General features: G+C 47.1%; 1 protein-coding gene across 3 annotated transcripts in view; it reads right to left on the bottom strand.

Moving 5' to 3' along the window:
• Positions 1-19,389, bottom strand: part of ASTN2 (astrotactin 2) — a 1,032,871-nt gene that overhangs the window by 8,293 nt on the left and 1,005,189 nt on the right. For all 3 annotated transcript variants that reach the window (XM_042242803.2, XM_027964073.3, XM_060410801.1), the window contains 2 exons: positions 11,185-11,285; positions 9,239-9,422 (listed from right to left, as the gene is read on the bottom strand). In XM_042242803.2, coding sequence (XP_042098737.1) covers positions 9,239-9,422; positions 11,185-11,285 — 285 coding nt within the window. The remainder of the gene's footprint in view (positions 1-9,238; positions 9,423-11,184; positions 11,286-19,389) is intronic.

The following is a 19,389-nucleotide window of genomic DNA, read 5'->3' as shown; positions in this document are numbered from 1 at the left end:
TCAAACCTACAGTCAGAATGGCCATCATCAAAAAATCGACAAACAATAAGTGCTGAAGAAGATGTGGAGAAAAGGGAACCCTTTGGCATAGTTGAGGGGAATGTAAACTGATATAGCCACTCTGGAGAGCAGTATGGAGATTTCTTTAAAAACTAGGAATAAAACTACCATCAGTTCAGTTCAGTTCAGTTACTCAGTCTTGTCTGACTCTTTGCGACCCCATGAATCGCAGCACGCCAGGCCTCCCTGTCCATCACCATCTCCCGGAGTTCACTCAGACTCACATCCATCGAGTCAGTGATGCCATCCAGCCATCTCATCCTCAGTCGTCCCCTTCTCCTCCTGCCCCCTATCCCTCCCAGCATCAGAGTCTTTTCCAATGAGTCAACTCTTCACATGAGGTGGCCAAAGTACTGGAGCTTCAGCTTTAGCATCATTCCTTCCAAAGAAATCCCAGGGTTGATCTCCTTCAGAATGGACTGGTTGGATCTCCTTGCAGTCCAAGGGACTCTCAAGAGTCTTCTCCAACACCACAGTTCAAAAGCATCAATTCTTCGGCGCTCAGCCTTCTTCACAGTCCGACTCTCACATCCATACATGACCACTGGAAAAACCATAGCCTTGACTAGATGGACCTTAGTCGGCAAAGTAATGTCTCTGCTTTTGAATATACTATCTAGGTTGGTCATAACTTTTCTTCCAAGGAGTAAGCGTCTTTCAATTTCATGGCTGTAGTCACCATCTTCAGTGATTTTGGAGCCCCAAAAAATAAAGTCTGACACTGTTTCTACTGTTTCCCCATCTATTTCCCATGAAGTGATGGGACCAGATGCCATGATCTTCATTTTCTGAATGTTGAGCTTTAAGCCAACTTTTTCACTCTCCTCTTTCACTTTCATCAAGAGGCTTTTTAGCTCCTCTTCACTTTCTGCCATAAGGGTGGTGTCATCTTCATATCTGAGGTTATTGATATTTCTCCCGGCAATCTTGATTCCAGCTTGTGTTTCTTCGAGTCCAGCATTTCTCATGATGTACTCTGCATAGAAGTAAAATAAGCAGGGTGACAATGTACAGCCTTGAAGCACTCCTTTTCCTATTTGGAACCAGTCTGTTGTTCCATGTCCAGTTCTAACTGTTGCTTCTTGACCTGCATACAGATTTCTCAAGAGGCAGGTTAGGTAGTCTGGTATTCCCATCTCTTTCAGAATTTTCCACAGTTTATTGTGATCCACACAGTCAAAGGCTTTGGCATAGTCAATAAAGCAGAAATACATGTTTTTCTGGAACTCTCTTGTTTTTTCCATGATCCAGCGGATGTTGGCAATTTGATCTCTGGTTCCTCTGCCTTTTCTAAAACCAGCTTGAACATCTGGAATTTCACGGTTCACGTATTGCTGAAGCCTGGTTTGGAGAATTTTGAGCATTACTTTACTAGCATGTGAGATGAGTCCAATTGTGCAGTAGTTTGAGCATTCTTTGGCATTGCCTTTCTTTGGGATTGGAATGGAAACTGACCTTTTCCAGTCCTGTGGCCACTGCTGAGTTTTCCAAACTTGCTGGCATATTGAATGCAGCACTTTCACAGCATCATCTTTCAGGATTTGAAACAGCTCAACTGGAATTCCGTCATCTCCACTAGCTTTGTTTGTAGTGATGCTTTCTAAGGCCCACTTGACTTCACATTCCAAGATGTCTGGCTCTAGATTAGTGATCACATCATCATGATTATCTGGGTCATGAAGATCTTTTTTGTACAGTTCTTCCATGTATTCTTGCCACCTCTTCTTAATATCTTCTGCTTCTGTTAGGTCCAGACCATTTCTGTCCTTTATCGAGCCCATCTTTGCATGAAATGTTCACTTGGTATCTCTAATTTTCTTGAAGAGATCTCTAGTCTTTCCCATTCTGTTGTTTTTCTCTATTTCTTTGCATTGATAGCTGAAGGTTTTTTTTATCTCTTCTTGCTATTCTTTGGAACTCTGCATTCAGATGCTTATATCTTTGCTTTTCTCCTTCGCTTTTCACCTCTCTTCTTTTCACAGCTATTTGTAAGGCCTCCCCAGACAGCCATTTTGCTTTTTTGCATTTCTTTTCCATGGGGATGGTCTTAATCCCTGTCTCCTGTACAATGTCACGAACCTCATTCCATAGTTCATCAGGCACTTTATCTATCAGATCTAGACCCATAAATCTATTTCTCACTTCCACTGTATAATCATAAGGGATTTGACCCAGCAGTCCCACTATTCTGAGGAAACCATAATTCAAAAAAACACATGGGTACCCCATTGTTCACTGCAGCACTATTTACCCCAGCCAGGCCATGGAAGGCAATTTAGATGTCCATTGACAGAGGAGTGGATAAAGAAGCTGGGTACATAGATACGATGGAATATTACTCAGCCACAAAAAGGAATGAACTTGAGTCAGTTCTATAGAGGCAGACAAACCCAGAGCCTATTATGCAGAGTGAAGTCCATCAGAAAGAGAAAAACAAGTACCAGATATTAATACATAAAGATGGAATCTGGAAGAATGGTGCTGATGAAAGTATTTGCAGGGCAGGAATAGAGACACAGACAGAGAGAAGAGACTTGGGGACACAGCAGAGGAAGGAGAGGGTGGAGCAAATTCAGAGCAGCAGTAAAGACCATGCATTACCATATGCAAAATAACCAGTGAGAAGTGGCTGTATAACACAGGGAACTCAACCTAGGGCTCTGTGACAGCCCAGAAGGGTGGGGTAGGAGGGGTCCAAGAAGGCGGGGACATATGTATACTTATGATTGAGTCACACGGCAGAAATTTCTGCGTGGCAGAAATCAATACAACATTGTAAAGCAATTATCCTCTAGTTAAAGAAACATATATACTCATATAACTGAGTCCTAATATAAGAAAAGAAAGAGATTTTGAAAAATGCAGCAAATATTTTCAAATTAATGAATGTAAAAGTGATTTGTAAAACGTAAATAAAGCATTATATGATGTAAAGAAAAACAAATATCTAGACATACATGTACTCTAGACAGATCAATTTCACTGAAACAAAATCTCTTCAAATGCTGACTCTCTTCTCTCTCTCCATCAGACATCCCTGAGAGGATTGAGCAGCTCAGGAGTGGTCAAGGGTGTTTGATTGGAGCAAATCTGACCCCTGACCACCTATAAGTGGCGTTTTTCAGGCCTCCTAATAGGAACCCTATGGCTGGGACAGCTGGGTGTCAGCCGGTCTTCTCTGAGCAGTTGTTTGCAGGAACCTGTGGTTGCCATGGGAACCAAGCTCCAGACACTGGCCTGATGGATTTAGGTAGCAGTAAGAGTCACCCTCTTGTCACTAAACTTTATGGGGGTACCCAACCAAAGATCCATGGAGAAGCAGAGAACATTTGGGGGCTTGGTGGTTAGAGGCCAATGAAATCCTAACAGAGCTCATCTCATGATACGAGAGTGCTCCTGGGAAAAACTCTTACTGTCCTAGCCATCCTAGGTTCCTGAAGAACATGCCACGCTGGGCTAGAGGTGAAAGGACACTTCTGGTGTGTCTCTTCTCTGGTTTCTATGACCTTCAGGGCTGTCTGGTTCCCTGTCTTTGCAGCTGGAAGGGACCTTGGAGTCCAGCCCTTTTATGTTGCAAATGAGGCCCAGAGGGGAGAGGCAACTTGTCCAGGGTTACACAGCAAGCTGGTGATGAAGCTAGAACAGAAACCCAAGGCAGGGTCTTGCTCTTTCTCCTTTACACTTGGATGTTCTGCAGACTTGCTAACCTTTGAGAGGCATGGTACATCTACCCACATGGGTCCTCTCTTTAAAACACTGACCCAGCTTTTGGAAGAAAAATGACTCATGAATAGGCCTCATAAAGAGCCATTATGATATGACTTCAGCTGCCGTCTTCGGTCTTCCCTTCTCCTCCTCACCCCGAACTCTCCATTCCCCTGAGATTTGTCCTTCCTGACTGAAGTATATTCTCTTACCCTGCCCTCTCTCGCCCTTGGGGCTTCCCTGATGCCTCCGTGGCAAAGAATCTGCCTGCAGTGCAAGAGATGCAGGAGATGAGGAGATGCAGGAGATGAGGGTTCGATCCCTGGGTCAGGAAGGTCCCCTGGAGGAGGAGAAGGCAACCCTCTCCAGTATTATTGCCTAGAGAATTCCCTGGACAGAGGAGTCTGGTGGAATACAGTCCATAGGGTCACAAAGAGTCAGATACAACTGAGTACACACACACACACACACACACACACACGCGCGCGCGCGTGCACACACACACGCACACACACATGCGCGCACACACACACGCACACACACACACACATGCATGCATGCACCCTTGCACTAGTTGTGCCTTCTAACGAGAGCACGCCTCCCCTCCCACCTTTAGGATTCCTGCTTATTCTGGACGTGTGAGCAGACACTCACTTTCCTCTCTAGGAATTCGTCCTTGAGCTCCAGGTCTGGATTAGCTGCATCAACAGCTGCATCTAGATCCTTGTCACTCAAAGCACGGTTTTTAAACCAGTAACACTAGTATCATCTAATAACTTGTTAGAAATGCAGACACTCAAGCCCATTCCAGGATGCTGAGTTGATCTAAATTTTAACCAGACCTCCAAGTGATTCTCCTGCACACGGAAGTTTGACAGACATTGCTCTAAAATGCGCTGCCCGCCCGCTTTATTGCATGCTTCTTGTGACATATTTCACTGTATCTCCTTGCTAACCAGTCTTTTTCTCACTAGATGCTGAGCCTGTCAAAGATAGGAGCTGTCTTCTTCCCTGTTCTATCTCCAGCCCACAGCCCAAGGTCTGGCACATAGCAAGTACATTAAATGAATCAATGACTCTATAAATTAATAAGTGAGGGTCTCTTTAAGTCTCTTAATGTTGGCAAGCGCAATGCATTTCTTGATAATGTTATTTCAAAGCTAGAAAAGTTTAGATTTTGTAGAGTTCAGTTGTTTCCAATTGTGATCCTTGATAGCTCAGGTAGACCTCATGGATCCTTGGGACTGGAGTGGGGAAGCTGAAGAGGAGACCCAGCAAGGGGGCTCCAAGTCACTGCCTCTAGCTCCTACCAGAACAGCTCTGTAGTCATCCGGCTTACACATCCACTCATCCCATTATCATTCAATAAGTCATGGTTTAGCACCTGAATGGATAGGACATAAAGTATAAGCTATAAATTGACATTGTGGTGGGGATAATATCCTAGAGATAACACATGCTGCTGCTGCTGCTAAGTCACATGAGTAAACACACAAGTGGACTTCCTTGGTGGCTCAGTAGGTAAAGAATCTATCTGCCAGTGTAGGAGACACAGAAGACATGGGTTCTATCCCCAGGTTGGGAAGACCCCCTGCAGAAGGAAATGGCAACCCACCCCAGTATTCTTGCCTGGGAAATCCCATGGATAGAGGAACCTGGCAGGCTGTAGTCCACAGGGTCCCGAGAGTCAGATATAACTAAGCGACTAAACCACCACCACCATGAAATAGATAAGCAATATAAGATACTAAAACTAGTAGCTACAACACGGAAAATTAAAACCTGAGGGTGTGACAGAGTGGAAATTTTAGAGGGTTCCTTGAGGAGGTGGCATTCTAGCTAAGAGCTGGGGCTCTGTGTAAGCTTTATTTAGAAAACAGATTTTTCACTGCTTAAAAAAAAAAAAAGAAAAGAAAGAAAGGACCGCTATCATTTTATAGATGAAGATACTCAGGCCCAGAGAGGCCAAGACTGCCTGGTGAGTTTATCAGCAGGGCCAGGACGGACCAGGACGGACCAGGATGCAGCTGTCTCGGTTCCCGCTCATGCCAGTGTGGGACATCAGGGAAACCTCAGATTCCCTCCAGAGACTAGAAAGCCCTAAGAAGGAGGAAGCTGGGTGGCACAGGCTGGGGGTTGGCACACAGTGGCTGGTGACCAGCTGGCTGGAGGTGAGCAGGTTATCACTGTCCATTACTGAGTGGGTTGTTCCGCCTCTCTGAGTAACCAGAAAGGCTTTCCAGAAGATTGATGTCCTGGAGGGTCTTAAAGCATCCCAGAAGATGATAAAGACAAAGTTGAGAGTGAAGCTCTGGTTTAGTTTCCACCCAAATTCCCTGAAGCCTGTGGGAAAGCCCAATGAAGGGAGAACGCCTTTCCCCGTGCCTGGGCAAGATGGTAGCCGAGGTGACTCATACTGCAGCTTTCATCTGAAGCTCTGTGCTCCTGTCCGTCTGTCTGCTCTCTTTTAGCTTTTATCTGACAGAGAGTGAGACAGTTACAAACCCAGGATCCAGCAGAACAGATAAGGTCTGCCCCGGGGAAAGACCCCTTTTATCCCTCGACCAAGCCTTGAAGTCTTCAAAGGTTACTGCACGTTTCGCAAGGGCTCAGGTGAAAGCTCAGGGCAGAAGCAGACCCCACAGCAAACTCTGTGTGCCTCCGTGCAGCTCATTTAACCCCGTGGGGCCTCCAATTCCTTTCCATTCATAAAATGGGGAGGATACCCTATTTTGTCTGTTTTACAGGGTAATTTTAAAGCTATTTAAAGCGTTACACTCTGCCCACTAAGTATTTCAGGAAGTCCTGCAATTCTCTCCAGTACCACTGACACAATCCTGGCCTGGAGCACTGCCCTCTGTCTCCTGGATTTAGTATCACAACAGCCTCTAGGGCCTCCCTGCCTCCCTCTGGTCAGGACTGCTCTAGTCCAGGCTGCCAGAGGCTGTCAGAGGGATCTTTTTCCCTTGAAGATCTGATAACATCTCCCCCTGTGAAAAACACTTGAAAAGCTTCCCATTACCCTAGAGAGATAATCCAAACTCTTTAACCCTACTTAAAGGGCATTCGGAACTGGCCTCTGCTGACCTCTCCTGTCTTATCTCTTCTCACTCCTGCTGTTACACGCTTTGGTCCGACCCGACTGCACAGAAATTCCTCCAGTCCCTCCACACATAGTGTTTACCGAAGTGTGGAAGGGCTCCTCCTGGGGCAGGAGAAAGGATTTTAGGTGGTACTCAGGAAGACCACACGTCCAGTATTAAACAACAATGAATCACAATGGGGAAAAGCATTTAGATTCCCTTTTTCAATCCCTTGCCCTCCTCCAGATTACTTTCAGAAGGAAAGATTTAATTCAGGACTGTATTTTAAAGTACTTCTCTAACACTCACTAATCTTCCCTTTTAAAAGGAAAGCCTCAGGCTCTGCGAGGCTTAAACTGCATTGTTTTCTGGTATTTTGCTTTTCTTCCATTGTACTGAATGCTTAAGTTTAATTTTTATTAAAGGTAGACAGTGCTCGTTTTCCCTTTACACAGTGATACAGTGCTTTCTTTTCAAATATACTTGCAATAAGTGGGCCTATGGACAAAATAGACAATAAAGTGCAGATGGTATGGAAATACGGTAAAAATCATAAAGTGAAAGTGTTAGTCGCTCAGTCATGTCTGACTCTTTGCGACCCTTTGGACTGCAGCCTGCCAGGCTTCTCTGTCCATGGGATTCTCCAGGAAAGAATACTGGAGTGGGCTGCCATTCCTTTTCCAGGGGATCTTCCCCAACCCAGGTATGGAACCCAGGTCTCCCGCGTGGCAGGCAGACTTTTTACCAGCTGAGCCACTAGGGAAGTCCACAAAAATCTAAAGGTGGAGGCAAATGATAAATTCAAAATTTATGAGGTTTAAACCCCTGCTCTACGTAGTGTTACACCTCGGAACATTTCACAGGCTACTCCTTTGGCCCCAGGCCCTCCGGTCTTCTTCTTCCACGTGCCTGACCCCAACTCACCCTGTAGGCCTCCCAGTCTCAGTTCTTGGGTGGGCTTTACTGAGTTACCCAGGCTGGGTGCCTATGCCTCGCCTCCCCAAAGGGCTCCTCTCTGTCCTTTTGACCCTTATTACTCCTATTCTATTTTTTTTAATTGGAAGAAAATTGCTTTACAATGTTGTATTGGTTTCATCTCCTCTCCTTCTTGGACTTCCCTGGTGGCTCAGATGGTAAAGCGTCTGTCTACAATGCGAGAAACCTGGGTTTGATCCCTGGGTTGGGAAGATTCCCTGGAGAAGGAAATGGCAACCCACTCCAGTACTCTTGCCTTGAAAATCCCATGGATGGAGGAGCTTGGTGCAGGCTACTGTCCATGGGGTCGCAAAGAGTCGGGCATGACTGAGCGACTTCACTTTCACTTTCTCCTTGAGTCTCTTCCCCTGCTTCCCATTCCACCCCCCTAGGTCGTCACAGAGCATGAGGCTGGACTCCCCGTGTTATACAGCAGCTATCTATTTTACACATGATAGCGCATATATGTCAGTGCTCCTTTTTCAGTTTGTCCCATCCTCTCCTTCCCCGGCTGTGTACACAGGTCTTTTCTCTATGTCTGCATCTCCATTCCTTCCCTGCAAAACGGCTCATCAGTACTATTTGTCTAGATTCCATATATATGCATTAGTATACGATATTTGTTTTTCCTGTTCTTTGCAACTGCTTAATTATGTGCAACAGTGAGCTACACGTAGGTAGGGACTGCTTCTGCCTTTTTAACAATGCATGATCAACAACCAACCTAAAAAGGGGGCTGTTAAGTCTGTGCTGAATAGATGAATGGATGTCACTGTTGGGTGCAGGATATGAAACACAGCCCCCCCGCCACCCCCCGCCCACTGCAGATACTACTTCAGGAAGCTTCAGAAGATAGTGACTGTGTGTCACTTATGGGTGATTCCTCTATAGCACCTATCACTGTGGCTGGCATAGTCACTGCTGGTGACCAAAAAAAAAAAAAAAAATCACGCCTTAATACATGTTGAATTTATGAATGCATTTAGTTATGGTCATTAATGGACTTTATTCCAGGAAAGAAAAAAAAAGCCAACTCGGATTTCTTATGAAAGGGAAGGAAAATCCCTAGATTAGGGTCCATGACCCTGCCGCCTGCTCCTCTATGATGTTGGTTAGTTGATGATGGAGGCTACGTTTTCCATTTCTAAAACTGAAAGTGGAAGGTGAGGGGACTGACTGAAAGTGCACTGAGGTCTCTCTCTTATCTGACATTCCAGAAGTCCAAGAAGCTAAAATTCCGAGACTCTTTCATTCTCCTTACCCGCTTCCCACCTTGAGTCCTGACATGACTTAGTGACTGCCTCCCTTCTTTGTTTCATAAAGCCCATTATCAGCCTATGGAGAAAAGGCTCCAGTAAGGTCCAATGGGAACAGGGAGAGTGTACTGCCCCGCTCACACTCAGGCGCCCGCGTACCTGGGCCCCAGCTCATCCTCGCTCCTCCAGACAAAGTCGCCGAACTTCTCGTAGTGTGAGTTGTAGTGGTGCTGGACGCGGAACAGCATGGAGGCCGAGACTTCCATCAGCGTGTTGTAGGCGGCCTGCTGCTCCTTGCCGCTTGTGTACCCATTGTACAGATTGTAGATCTTGTCAGCTATCTCTGGGGGAGAGGAGGAGGTGTAGGCACAGATCACAGGACGGTAGGAAAAGGGGAGGACGGAGGCATACCTCACAACTAGAAGGCGTATTCAAGCAGCAGTTCACCTGTGTGGACTCTGGGGCAAATAAACCTTTATTCCATCCTGACTATGTCATTGACCAGTTGTATTCCATTTTCTTATCTATCAGTTGGAGATAATAATCCACACACAGGAGGGGCATTGGGAGGACTAAATTAAAAGGTGGATGTAAAGCTCCTGACACGGGGTCTGGCACAAAGTTAGTGCTTGTGGTTGTGCTCGTTAACATAAGGTCTGTGCCTTTGATTTAACAGAAAATTCCAAGCAAGCACAGAGGCTTCCGGTGAGTGTCTTGAGCTCATCTCAATGGTCTGCTTCTATCTCCTCTCTGCAATATTTCCAACATATTTCTGTGATCAGGTCTAACAACTCTTCATTCGAAAATCTTTCAAAGAAAAATCTAGACTCTTTGGCTTGCCATTCATGGCAACTGCTGCTCTCTCAGTTATCCCTGCTTAACTGATGTAACTGAAATTCATTATGGGCTGCTCTCTCGAATAGAAGGCACATTCTTTCACCTTTTAACTTTGAACAAAATTTATGTGTGCCCCCATGTCACTGCTTAACAACGATTGCCTCCCAGAGAACTTGAGGGACTTGAGTTCAGGATGGGAGCATCATTTACTTTCTAGGGTTTTCTACTCTGATTTTAATTGTTCTTTAAAAAAAAAAAAATGTTCATGTGACCTTTTAAAATAATAATAATAATAATAAATTACCAGGAGTCCATCTCAAATTCCCTCTCTTTTAATAAGACTCAATATCTCAGTGTCTCCTCTTATCTGGTACGCAGCATCATCATCAAGCTTATGACTGAGCCATCTGAAGAAATGTCTCTCTCTGCCCCCCTAGAATGGAAACTCCTGAAAGATGGAGAGCATGTCTGTTCTACACTGCTTGTACCAGGGCTCTTGGAAAATATTTGCTCACCTTGAACTGAAGCACATCAGGACTCATGAGCTACCATCACATCTTTGTAGAAATTGTATCTACATGTGGTCTAAGAACTAAGTATATGGTGAATCTGATTTATTGTTTTGGTTTTTTTTTTTTCTTTCAGGTGTTTTGTCTAATGTTTATAATTTCATAGACCTGGAACACGCATGCTGATTCTGACGGATAGTTACTGACTGCAGCTCTTTGCTGAGAATTCTGAGGCCACCCCTGGGCTAGATGGGAAGGTGTGCTGTGATCAGCTAACGATGTCTGCCATGATCAGCTAAATGATATCTGCCGTGATCAGCTAATGATGTCTGCCACAGGTACAGCAAAGTCTAGTGGTCCTCCGCGTGCCACCTACTTGCCAGCTCCAGGGCACGCTGAAGTGGAAGAAAGGGATTGGTTTCAAAGCCTAGGCCAAGGGGCAGAACACAGTCACACGGTTCTGACTCTCCACCACTCCTTTCCTCCAAGCCAGGACACATATTCTATAAAAGAGGAGCATGTCTATACACTGGCAAAGATATTGCCGGCCAGTCTCAATTTCCTTCGTGGCCTTGCTTCATTTAGCTCCATGTTCTCCCTCCAGTCCTTCGGCTTTCTTCTCCCTGCGCCAATACGTGTGTGTGAGAGGCAGAAAAGGAGTGGTGGATAGTGACTGGCGGGTGCGGGATTTAGAGGCTGAAAATATGGGAGGGACCCTGGAAGTGAAGAAAATGGGACAGGGGCGGGGGGGTCACCTACCTTCTGCCTTGTTGTCATCCACCAGGGGACAGGCGGTTCTCAGGGTCACTGTGCTGAGCTCGGAGTGCCTCCCTCGTGTATCCACCGCGTAGAGAGTGAACCTGTGGTACAACAAGAAAAGAGAGCGCAAGGCTGTGACTTCAGAGCAAAAAGCCCTGGACGCTGCAAGGAGGAGCGCAGGAGTGATGGTAGGAGGAACTCGGGGATGATCCAGCTGCAGGAGGAATGATCTGGAAAGAAAAAAAAAAGACAGTCACTAAGTGTGTATCAAAAACCAACTGATTGCTGGGCATTTTGCACTTAATCTCTTCATTTACTAGAGAAGGAAATGGCAACCCACTCCAGTACTCTTGCCTGGAAAATCCCACGGATGGAGGAGCCTGGTAGGCTATAGTCCATGGGGTCATGAAGACTTGGACATGATTGAGCGACTTCACTTTCTTTCTTTCTTGATTTACAAGTAGCAAGGCTAGAAGGCAGGGGTCCTCATCACTTGTATTTCACCAATGAGAAGACAGACTTATTTGTGTATTTTCAGGTGGTCTCACACTTATTAGGGGGCAGAGCAGTCTGAGTCAAGTCCAGAAGTAAACCCTGATGCTATCTGCTATGACTCTGTATACTCATTTAGATACTCTTTCATTCATTCATTTAACAAATATTAGCTGAGCATTAACTACATGCCAGGAATTACTTTAGGAGCTAAGATGACAAAGATGAGCAAGAGAGTCAAGGTCCTTGCTTGCATAAAGCTAAACAAAACATAAGTGAAAAATTAGACAATGGTGCATATGAGAAAGAATGTAACAGGACCACGCAGCAAAGCCTGAAGTGCAGGGAGGTGTGGGTGCTTTAGACAGGTGTGTCCTGAAAGGCCTTCTTGTTGAGCGGTTTGAACTGGGACCTAAAAATGAGAAGGAGCTGGCTTATGGGAGGAAGACCTGGGGGAAAGAGTATTCCAGGCAGAAAGACCAGTAAGTGCACAGTTCTTGAGGAGAGAATGAGCCAGACTGTTGAAGGAATAGAGAGCTGGTGTGGCTGTAGCAAAGAGAGATGATGGGGACCTAGTGGGCCATGATAGGAAGTCTGGGAGTTAGTCCAGGTACAAGGCATGTCCCCAACTTTCAGTGTTGGCACCTGCAGCTCCATGATGGACAAGGAGGGTGGGGCAAGCGGTCTGTGTGGTATTAGAGAGAGAGAACTGGTAAACCATGGACATGGTGGAGTCAGGTCCAGTCCCAGAGGAGACACCGGCCTCTGGTCTACTTTGGGAAGGCTCTCTGACGCTTCATACCTCCAGATCTCCAAGTTCTGAAATTAAATAAAGCCAAAAGAGTGAATAAACTTTCAAGAGGAGATCATCCTTGGAGGCCAGTGACAACCTGAACAGAAGTGAGAAGGGCTAAGCGTCTGAGTACCCTATCTTTGCTGCGCCACCCTCCTTCACCAGCCTTCACGGGTAGGAGCAGGAGTGTGGAGTGGGAACAGGGGCTCCCTGGGTCAAGCACAAGAAACTACAGTCCCAGGGGTCTGATTTCCTTTCCTCCTTCTCCAAAACCTCAACTTGCCTCATGCTATGTGTGTGCTAAGTCGCTTCAGTTGTGTCTGACTCTGCGACCCCAAGGACTATAGTCCACCAGGCTCCTCTGTGCATGGGATTTTCCAGGCAAGAACACTGGAGTGGGTAGCCATGCCCTCCTCCAGGGCATCTTCCCGACCCAGGGACTGAGCCCACGTCTCTTAGGTCCCCTGCATTGGCAGGCAGGCTCTAGTGCCACCAGAGGTCGTAACACTACAATTGCCACGTTACAGAATGGTGAGCCCTGACTGACTGCTCATATTAGGCAGCCAATATATATGAGCTGGTTCTCCAAATTAACTATGTGCAAAGTTCTTAACATGTGCCAAACACTGACCTATGCAGTTCATAGGTATTACCGTATGTATAGCATTACCCCAGATGATCCTCAAAGACAGCTACTATTATTCTCTTTATGTCATACACAAGGCTCAGGGAGAGAAAGCAACTTGCCCAGAACCATACAGTAATTACTGGGACTGGAAATTAAGTCGAGGTGTGTTTGAGTCCAAAGCCCAAGCGTTGATCCACTATCAGCTACTGTCTTCTGCTAAAGGTCTGTGGATGTCACCTCTGAACAAATACAATTCCACTAGGTGCACTTGCCAAATTCCAGCTATGCTGAAACAGTGCCATTTCACATGTTTTTCTAATCTTATGAAAACCTGAGAAAATAATCACCCACATTATCTTCATCTTTCAGAAGAGGAAACTGAAGATGAAAAAGTTAGGCAATTTGTCCAAAGTCAGAGTCAGACAATGAAGGAACCAGGACCTGTTCCCTGGTTTGTCTCCCTCTGAAAGCTGGACGCTCTGTGCTCTCAGATCTGCTTTGATGCTGCGGGTCCACACGGCAGCTCAGACAGTCAGGACTTGGGACTCTCACAGCCCCTCTCAGCTTAACACCTCATGGCTTGATAATGCAAAGGTGGTTTTCGTAAAAGGCGCTATGCATCAGAACTTCTTGGTGCAAGGGTCACGGTAAGCAGAAGCCAGTATCTTTCTGGAGAAAAGACTGCTTGTCTTTTTTGTGTGTTAAAATCTCCTTCTAAACAATAACGCATTTTCTCTTTTGAAGAGCAGTGATAGGTACTCATGCCATCCCGAGAATGTGTGTCTGATTTATTCCTTGATATTGATTGTGAGCTTCACTGTAATTCAGACAGTGCCATAACATCCTCCTGAGTTTTCTAGGAAGTGTCGGTGCACGTGGGGATCCCTCAGTCCATCGTGCTGGTCTGTGTTTAAGAGGCTATGAGCGGGGCTGACAGCAAGGCCCAGACCCATATATGCCCCACATTCTTTGCTGCAATGATTCACTGGCACTAGGCCCACGACAGACCCATGGAGACACCTCCCAGTCCTAGAGGAGTGTCCGCACTAACCTGTCCTATCAGGCTGCTGCCGTGGCGACTGAGGTGAGGGGTCCAGCAGGGGACAGGTCACCCAGAGCCCAGAAGCAGCCTTGTAGCCCGATCACTGTCTACTCAAACCTCAGCTCTGAGGTTCACGAGATGTGTGACCTTGGGCGAGTTGATTATCCTCTCTGAGCCTCTGTCTGAAATGTAAAACAAGGGAAACAAGTTCCTCCCTGCAGCATTGCTGGTCCCAGTGCATGAAACCTCGTTCAGAGCCCGAATATCCCATGAGGCACGGCTGCTGTCTAGGACGGGCTCATCAGTGCCTGTCCTCTACATGCATATTCCAGTTAATCTTTGAAATATTTCACTCGGGTGGGATTGCTTGCATTTTATCGATAAGGATGCTGGTTCTAAAGAGGTCAAATAATTGATCTATTTTTATATATTAACTAAGCAGCAGTGAGGCCTGTCTGTATTCAAAGATGAGGTTCTTCAGTTCAGTTCAGTTCAGTCGTTCAGTCGTGTCCGACTCTTTGCGACCCCATGAACTGCAGCAAGCCAGGCCTCCCTGTCCATCACCAACTCCCGGAGTTCACTCAGACTCATGTCCATCGAGACGGTGATGCCATCCAGCCATGTCATCCTCTGTGGTCCCCTTCTCCTCCTGCCCTCAATCCTTCCCAAAATCAGGGTCGTTTCAAATGAGTCATACTATATTATCAGATCTGATTTCACCTTTTATGTTTCATCAGCTAGCTTGGAGTGCTAACAAGTGTGGGTCCAAACTTCGCATGTGTGACTTTAGAGACCTAAATATGGAAGATTTTGGCCCCGTCTTCAGACAGAAGCCCAACTATCCATCTGCTTTCTGGGTCTTTGGGCTTCAGCCTTTGTCATGAGAACAATAGCACTTGATATGTGGACATCATCTCTCTCCACCTGTTACATCTCAGCACTGTGAGCAGAGCTCTGTTCCAGCCCTTACTATATCCAGTCATTGTCTCAGTCAAGGGAAACAGAAGGTGGCGGAGGAGAAAGTCTGGTCTTGGAGATGGCCAGGTGTGGGTTCGTTTTCCATTCCATTCCCTTGCTCTGTGACAGTGGACGAGTCACTCACCCCTCTGTGCTTAGGTCACCTCTCTGCATCTCGCGTCTGGGATGGGGAGGCTGCTGTCCACTTCCTAGGTCAACGTGGATGAATGTGAAATACAAGTGCTTAACGAGGTGAGTTCTGACTAAGGAGCCTTGCAGAAGGGCTGGAAGCAAGATCATAGTGAAACTTGAGGATGTGAGAATAAGCAAGGGGCAAGGACAGAGGGAAGGACGGCCTTTCATGCCATGCCGTAAGCATTGGCTACATACACGACATCTAGAAAGTGGCAGAGGCAGACACCAAACCCTGGCCTGCAGCTCGGGTGCAGAGACATCCTGGCACTGAACACAGAACTAGGAACATGAAAGGCACTCTTAACTATGTGAGTAAGTGGATGAACTTGAGCATACCACACCTCATTGCTGAATTTCCATTTCTGCATCAGCAAAATGGGGATAACTGTACAGACAGCCTGTGGCAGTCTCAAGGATTACACAGAGTGACGCCTGAAAAGTGGCTTGTAAGTTGCAGACTTTTATAAAGGTCATATAAAGAGCACGTATTTGGGCAAGAGTACTTTCTTGGAGTAGAGGAGAAAGAGAGACATTTCATCTGAGGGGAACATGGAAGGCTGTAGTTAATGAAATATGTGAATGAATCTCCAAATGTGAGGAGTTGGAAAAAAACTTAAACACTGCTTTTCCCTTGGCAACTTATATTTCCAAGGTGTTCTTGTAATATATTTCCTCCATCAAGAGGGTCCGGCATTACCTCCCTGCTTAGCCAAGCAGCATGCTGGGAAAGAGGTAGTCTTAGGTTTTCAAATGATAAAATCTGGGTATAACCTTGCTTCCCCTATTGCCAGCTGAGTATTCTTGGGAAGTCACTTCCCTGTCTCTGAGCCTCAGTCTCTGCATCTGTCAAACAGGGTGAAATTAACTGTATCTCACAAGTTCAGGACCAGAGCCAGTGATGTTAATGATTGTGGCCAGCCTGGTTTAATCTTTGTTGCCTAAAAGGTAGTTTCTGTTTGTGTTAGCAGAGTGACCCAATGTGTCAGTAGAGGTCTCAGGATGGAGGAGTCTTCGGGCCACCCTGCCAGTGGGGGTGGAGCGGGGGAGAAAGAGGAAGATGTTAGCTTCATGGGCCTGGGTCAGAAGTCACAAGGCCATGCGCTCTCTGCCTGTCTCAGCGGTAATTGTAGAACCGTTCCAGAGCCACATCTGAAAGCTGTTAGGGGACCAGGCAGCCCTGGAGGGGCTCTTTGCGAGGGGAAGAAAGTGACAGCTCCTGATGTGGGGAAGGAGGAGAGAATGAGAAGGGAGAGAGACTGAGAAAGATACACACGTGCACACCCAGAAAGCAGAGTGGAAAGGGGGAGAAGGCACAGTCAGAGCCTGTGTTCCTCCGGGGTCGGAAGGCTGCTGGCGACCTCGGCTCAGTTCTTTCATCTTGACCTGTGCAGGTGGGCTGAGACCCACTGATAATGTGAACTAGAATGCCTGCTGTTGTTCGGTCGTGTCTGACTCTTTGTGACCCTATTACCTGCAGCACGCCAGCCTTCCCTGTCCCACTATCTCCCGGAGTTGACTCAAACTCAAATTCATTGAGGGCAGGAGGAGAAGGAGATGACAGAGGAGGAGAAGGGGAGGGGAGCACTCCTGAGCCATCACCAAGCTCTACAACCTCATTTTACAGGTGGGGGGACCACGGCCTGGAGAGGAAACAGACTTGCCCAAGGACCTGCTGCCAATCAGTTCAGAATAAAGGCCCTGGCTTTCCTGACCCCTCCTCTAGTGCTCCTTCTCCACGCCACCTTGCTTTTTGCACAGTTGACTGAGTGGGGCCCAGCTGCCCCTCTGGGATAATCACAGAAGAGGTGGCTCCAAGGATCAAGTGGGATGGGCCATTTAGGAGCCTGGAACCCCAGCCTCAAATCCTTGCTACTCCTTCCTGTGACTTTGTTTCAGGGGAAAGAACACTGGCCAAGGTGGTTGACAATTGAGTTCACATCCCAGAGACTGTGGGTTGTGAGATCACAGATCAATCCGGTTTCAGTGTATCAGTATTTCAATGAGTGGGGACGTACCTTGGGACTGACTACTCAAATGCAAAGTATTTTTCAATGTTTCTTTACCACCTTCAGGACAAAGCACAAACTCCTTACCCCGGGCCCCTGTGACTCCTTGATGTCCCTCCCTTTGACACTATCTGTTTGGGACTCTTATCACTGAGTCTCAAACTCTGGCCACAGATCCAGCCTTGTTGACTGGTCTCCACTGCCTATCCTGTTTCACAGTGGAACCATATCCAGCTGCTAACAGATCTCACCTTTGTCTTTGCACACACCGCACCCTTCATCAGGGCCCCCTACTCCTTCTCCACTTAACCTCCTCCACCTTGTCCTTGGAACATCAGTCAGCCCTCATCTCCTCCACCCACCCTCCCTGTATAGTGCCAGGTCCTGGCCCATCTGGCATGACTGGGTTGGTGCCCAGACAATTCTCTCATACCCGCATGAGTGTGTGAGTGTCTGTAGAACCAGAACAGGGCTCTGCCCATCTCTCTGCCTGATGCTCCACCTGGTGCTCAGCAAACACTGTTAAATGAATGACTGACTAAACAAGTAACTCAGTCAACTGTAAGGCACCAATAGTGATTCCACTGTCTAGAAATCAAGTTTCCCCATCTGTCAAAATGAGCAAAATGTGAATAGATTAAAAGGTCATTAAAGGGGACAGAATAACAGTGGCCCAAAGCACGGCCTTGGAATCAGGCCATTCAGGTTTAAGTCCTAGCTCTCCATTTCTTATTTATGTGAGGCCTTGCCTCAGTTAACTCACCTGGAAAATAGGAATCATAATATTAAAACCCACTAAATGGGGTCGTTGTTGAATTGCTCACCATGATGCCTGGCACATTAGCAGTCAACGAGAGCGAGCTGTGGGCATCATCAATATTACTGTTACTATTATTAAGCCACTGCCCAAGGCTCTGATGCCCTCCCCCTACACCCAGAATAAGCTCTCCTAGTGGAGACCACCAGAGGGTAGGTGGAGAGGAAGCTGGGCCCATCCGAGACCCTGGGACCCCCTCACAGCAGGGGTGAGAGAATGAAACTGAGACTTTAATTGGCGGTGAGAGCTTCTCACAGATCTGACGGGGGTAAGAGCAGGGACAGGGGCTCAGAGGCCCACGTCAGAACTGCGTCCCCGAGAGGACGGGAAAATGCGTTTGAAGTCTCCAGGCCAACGCCTGCCCTTCCCCAGCCGCTGCATGATTTAGGCATTCTGGGGAGGCAAGAGTCTCCTCGCTGATTTGAAGGGAAACAGATGTTTCCAGGCCAGAGGCCCTGGTCTTGTAAAATCCTCCTTCCCCCACACAGCTTTGGCAAACAACTTCCCGTAAGTTCACCTTCCCACCAACCCCCCCCCCCCCCCCCCCCCCCCCCACCAAGCCACCACCATCCGCCATCACTCCCCTCCCTGGCATTCCCAGCACAATGTGGAAGGCAGGGGTGGTGGAATAAACCCTGAGTCCCAGCTCCAGCTCGGGGTCTGGGCACTCAGATTTCCAAGGACACCCAAAGGCCCTTTTCTGGGGCTCAGTCTCTCCTCTCTGCACGTGTTAGTTGTTCAGTCATGTCCAACTCTTTGCGACCCTGTGGAGAGGGTCCCCACCAGGCTCTTCTGTCCGTGGGATTCTCCAGGCAAGAATACTGGAGTGGGTAGCCATGCCCTCCTCCAGGGCATCTTCCCGACCCAGGGATTGAACCTGGGTCTCCTGCAGTGCGGGCAGATTCTTTACTATATGAGCCACATATTTAAGCATCTCTGCAAGGAGGGAACTAAACCAAGCTCTGTGCCAAGGGATGGGCTGGACTTGAACTTCCAGGGACTGAGCATGTTCGCTTCTGAAAGAGCTGGTATGATCCTTTCCAGAGCTTTTCCTATTGGAGTCTATGGTGAACAGCACGTCTATGGACTTGCATGTCAGGATCCAGGCTTGAGTCTGAACTCCATCAGCTACTGGATGGGAACAACTGAACCCTTGGGCCTTGGTTTCCTCATCAGTAAAATGTGATCAAGATTCCATCTCACAGGACTGTGAGCATTAAACCAGAATTCAACCTCTCCCACTCATATTCCAGGCTTCTTGTGAATGAAACTGAG

This window comes from Ovis aries, chromosome 2 (assembly GCF_016772045.2).
Source record: "Ovis aries strain OAR_USU_Benz2616 breed Rambouillet chromosome 2, ARS-UI_Ramb_v3.0, whole genome shotgun sequence".
Taxonomy (NCBI): Eukaryota; Metazoa; Chordata; class Mammalia; order Artiodactyla; family Bovidae; genus Ovis; species Ovis aries.
The sequence above is the reverse complement of the archived record's forward strand: the minus strand, read 5'-3'. Positions and strand labels throughout refer to the sequence as shown.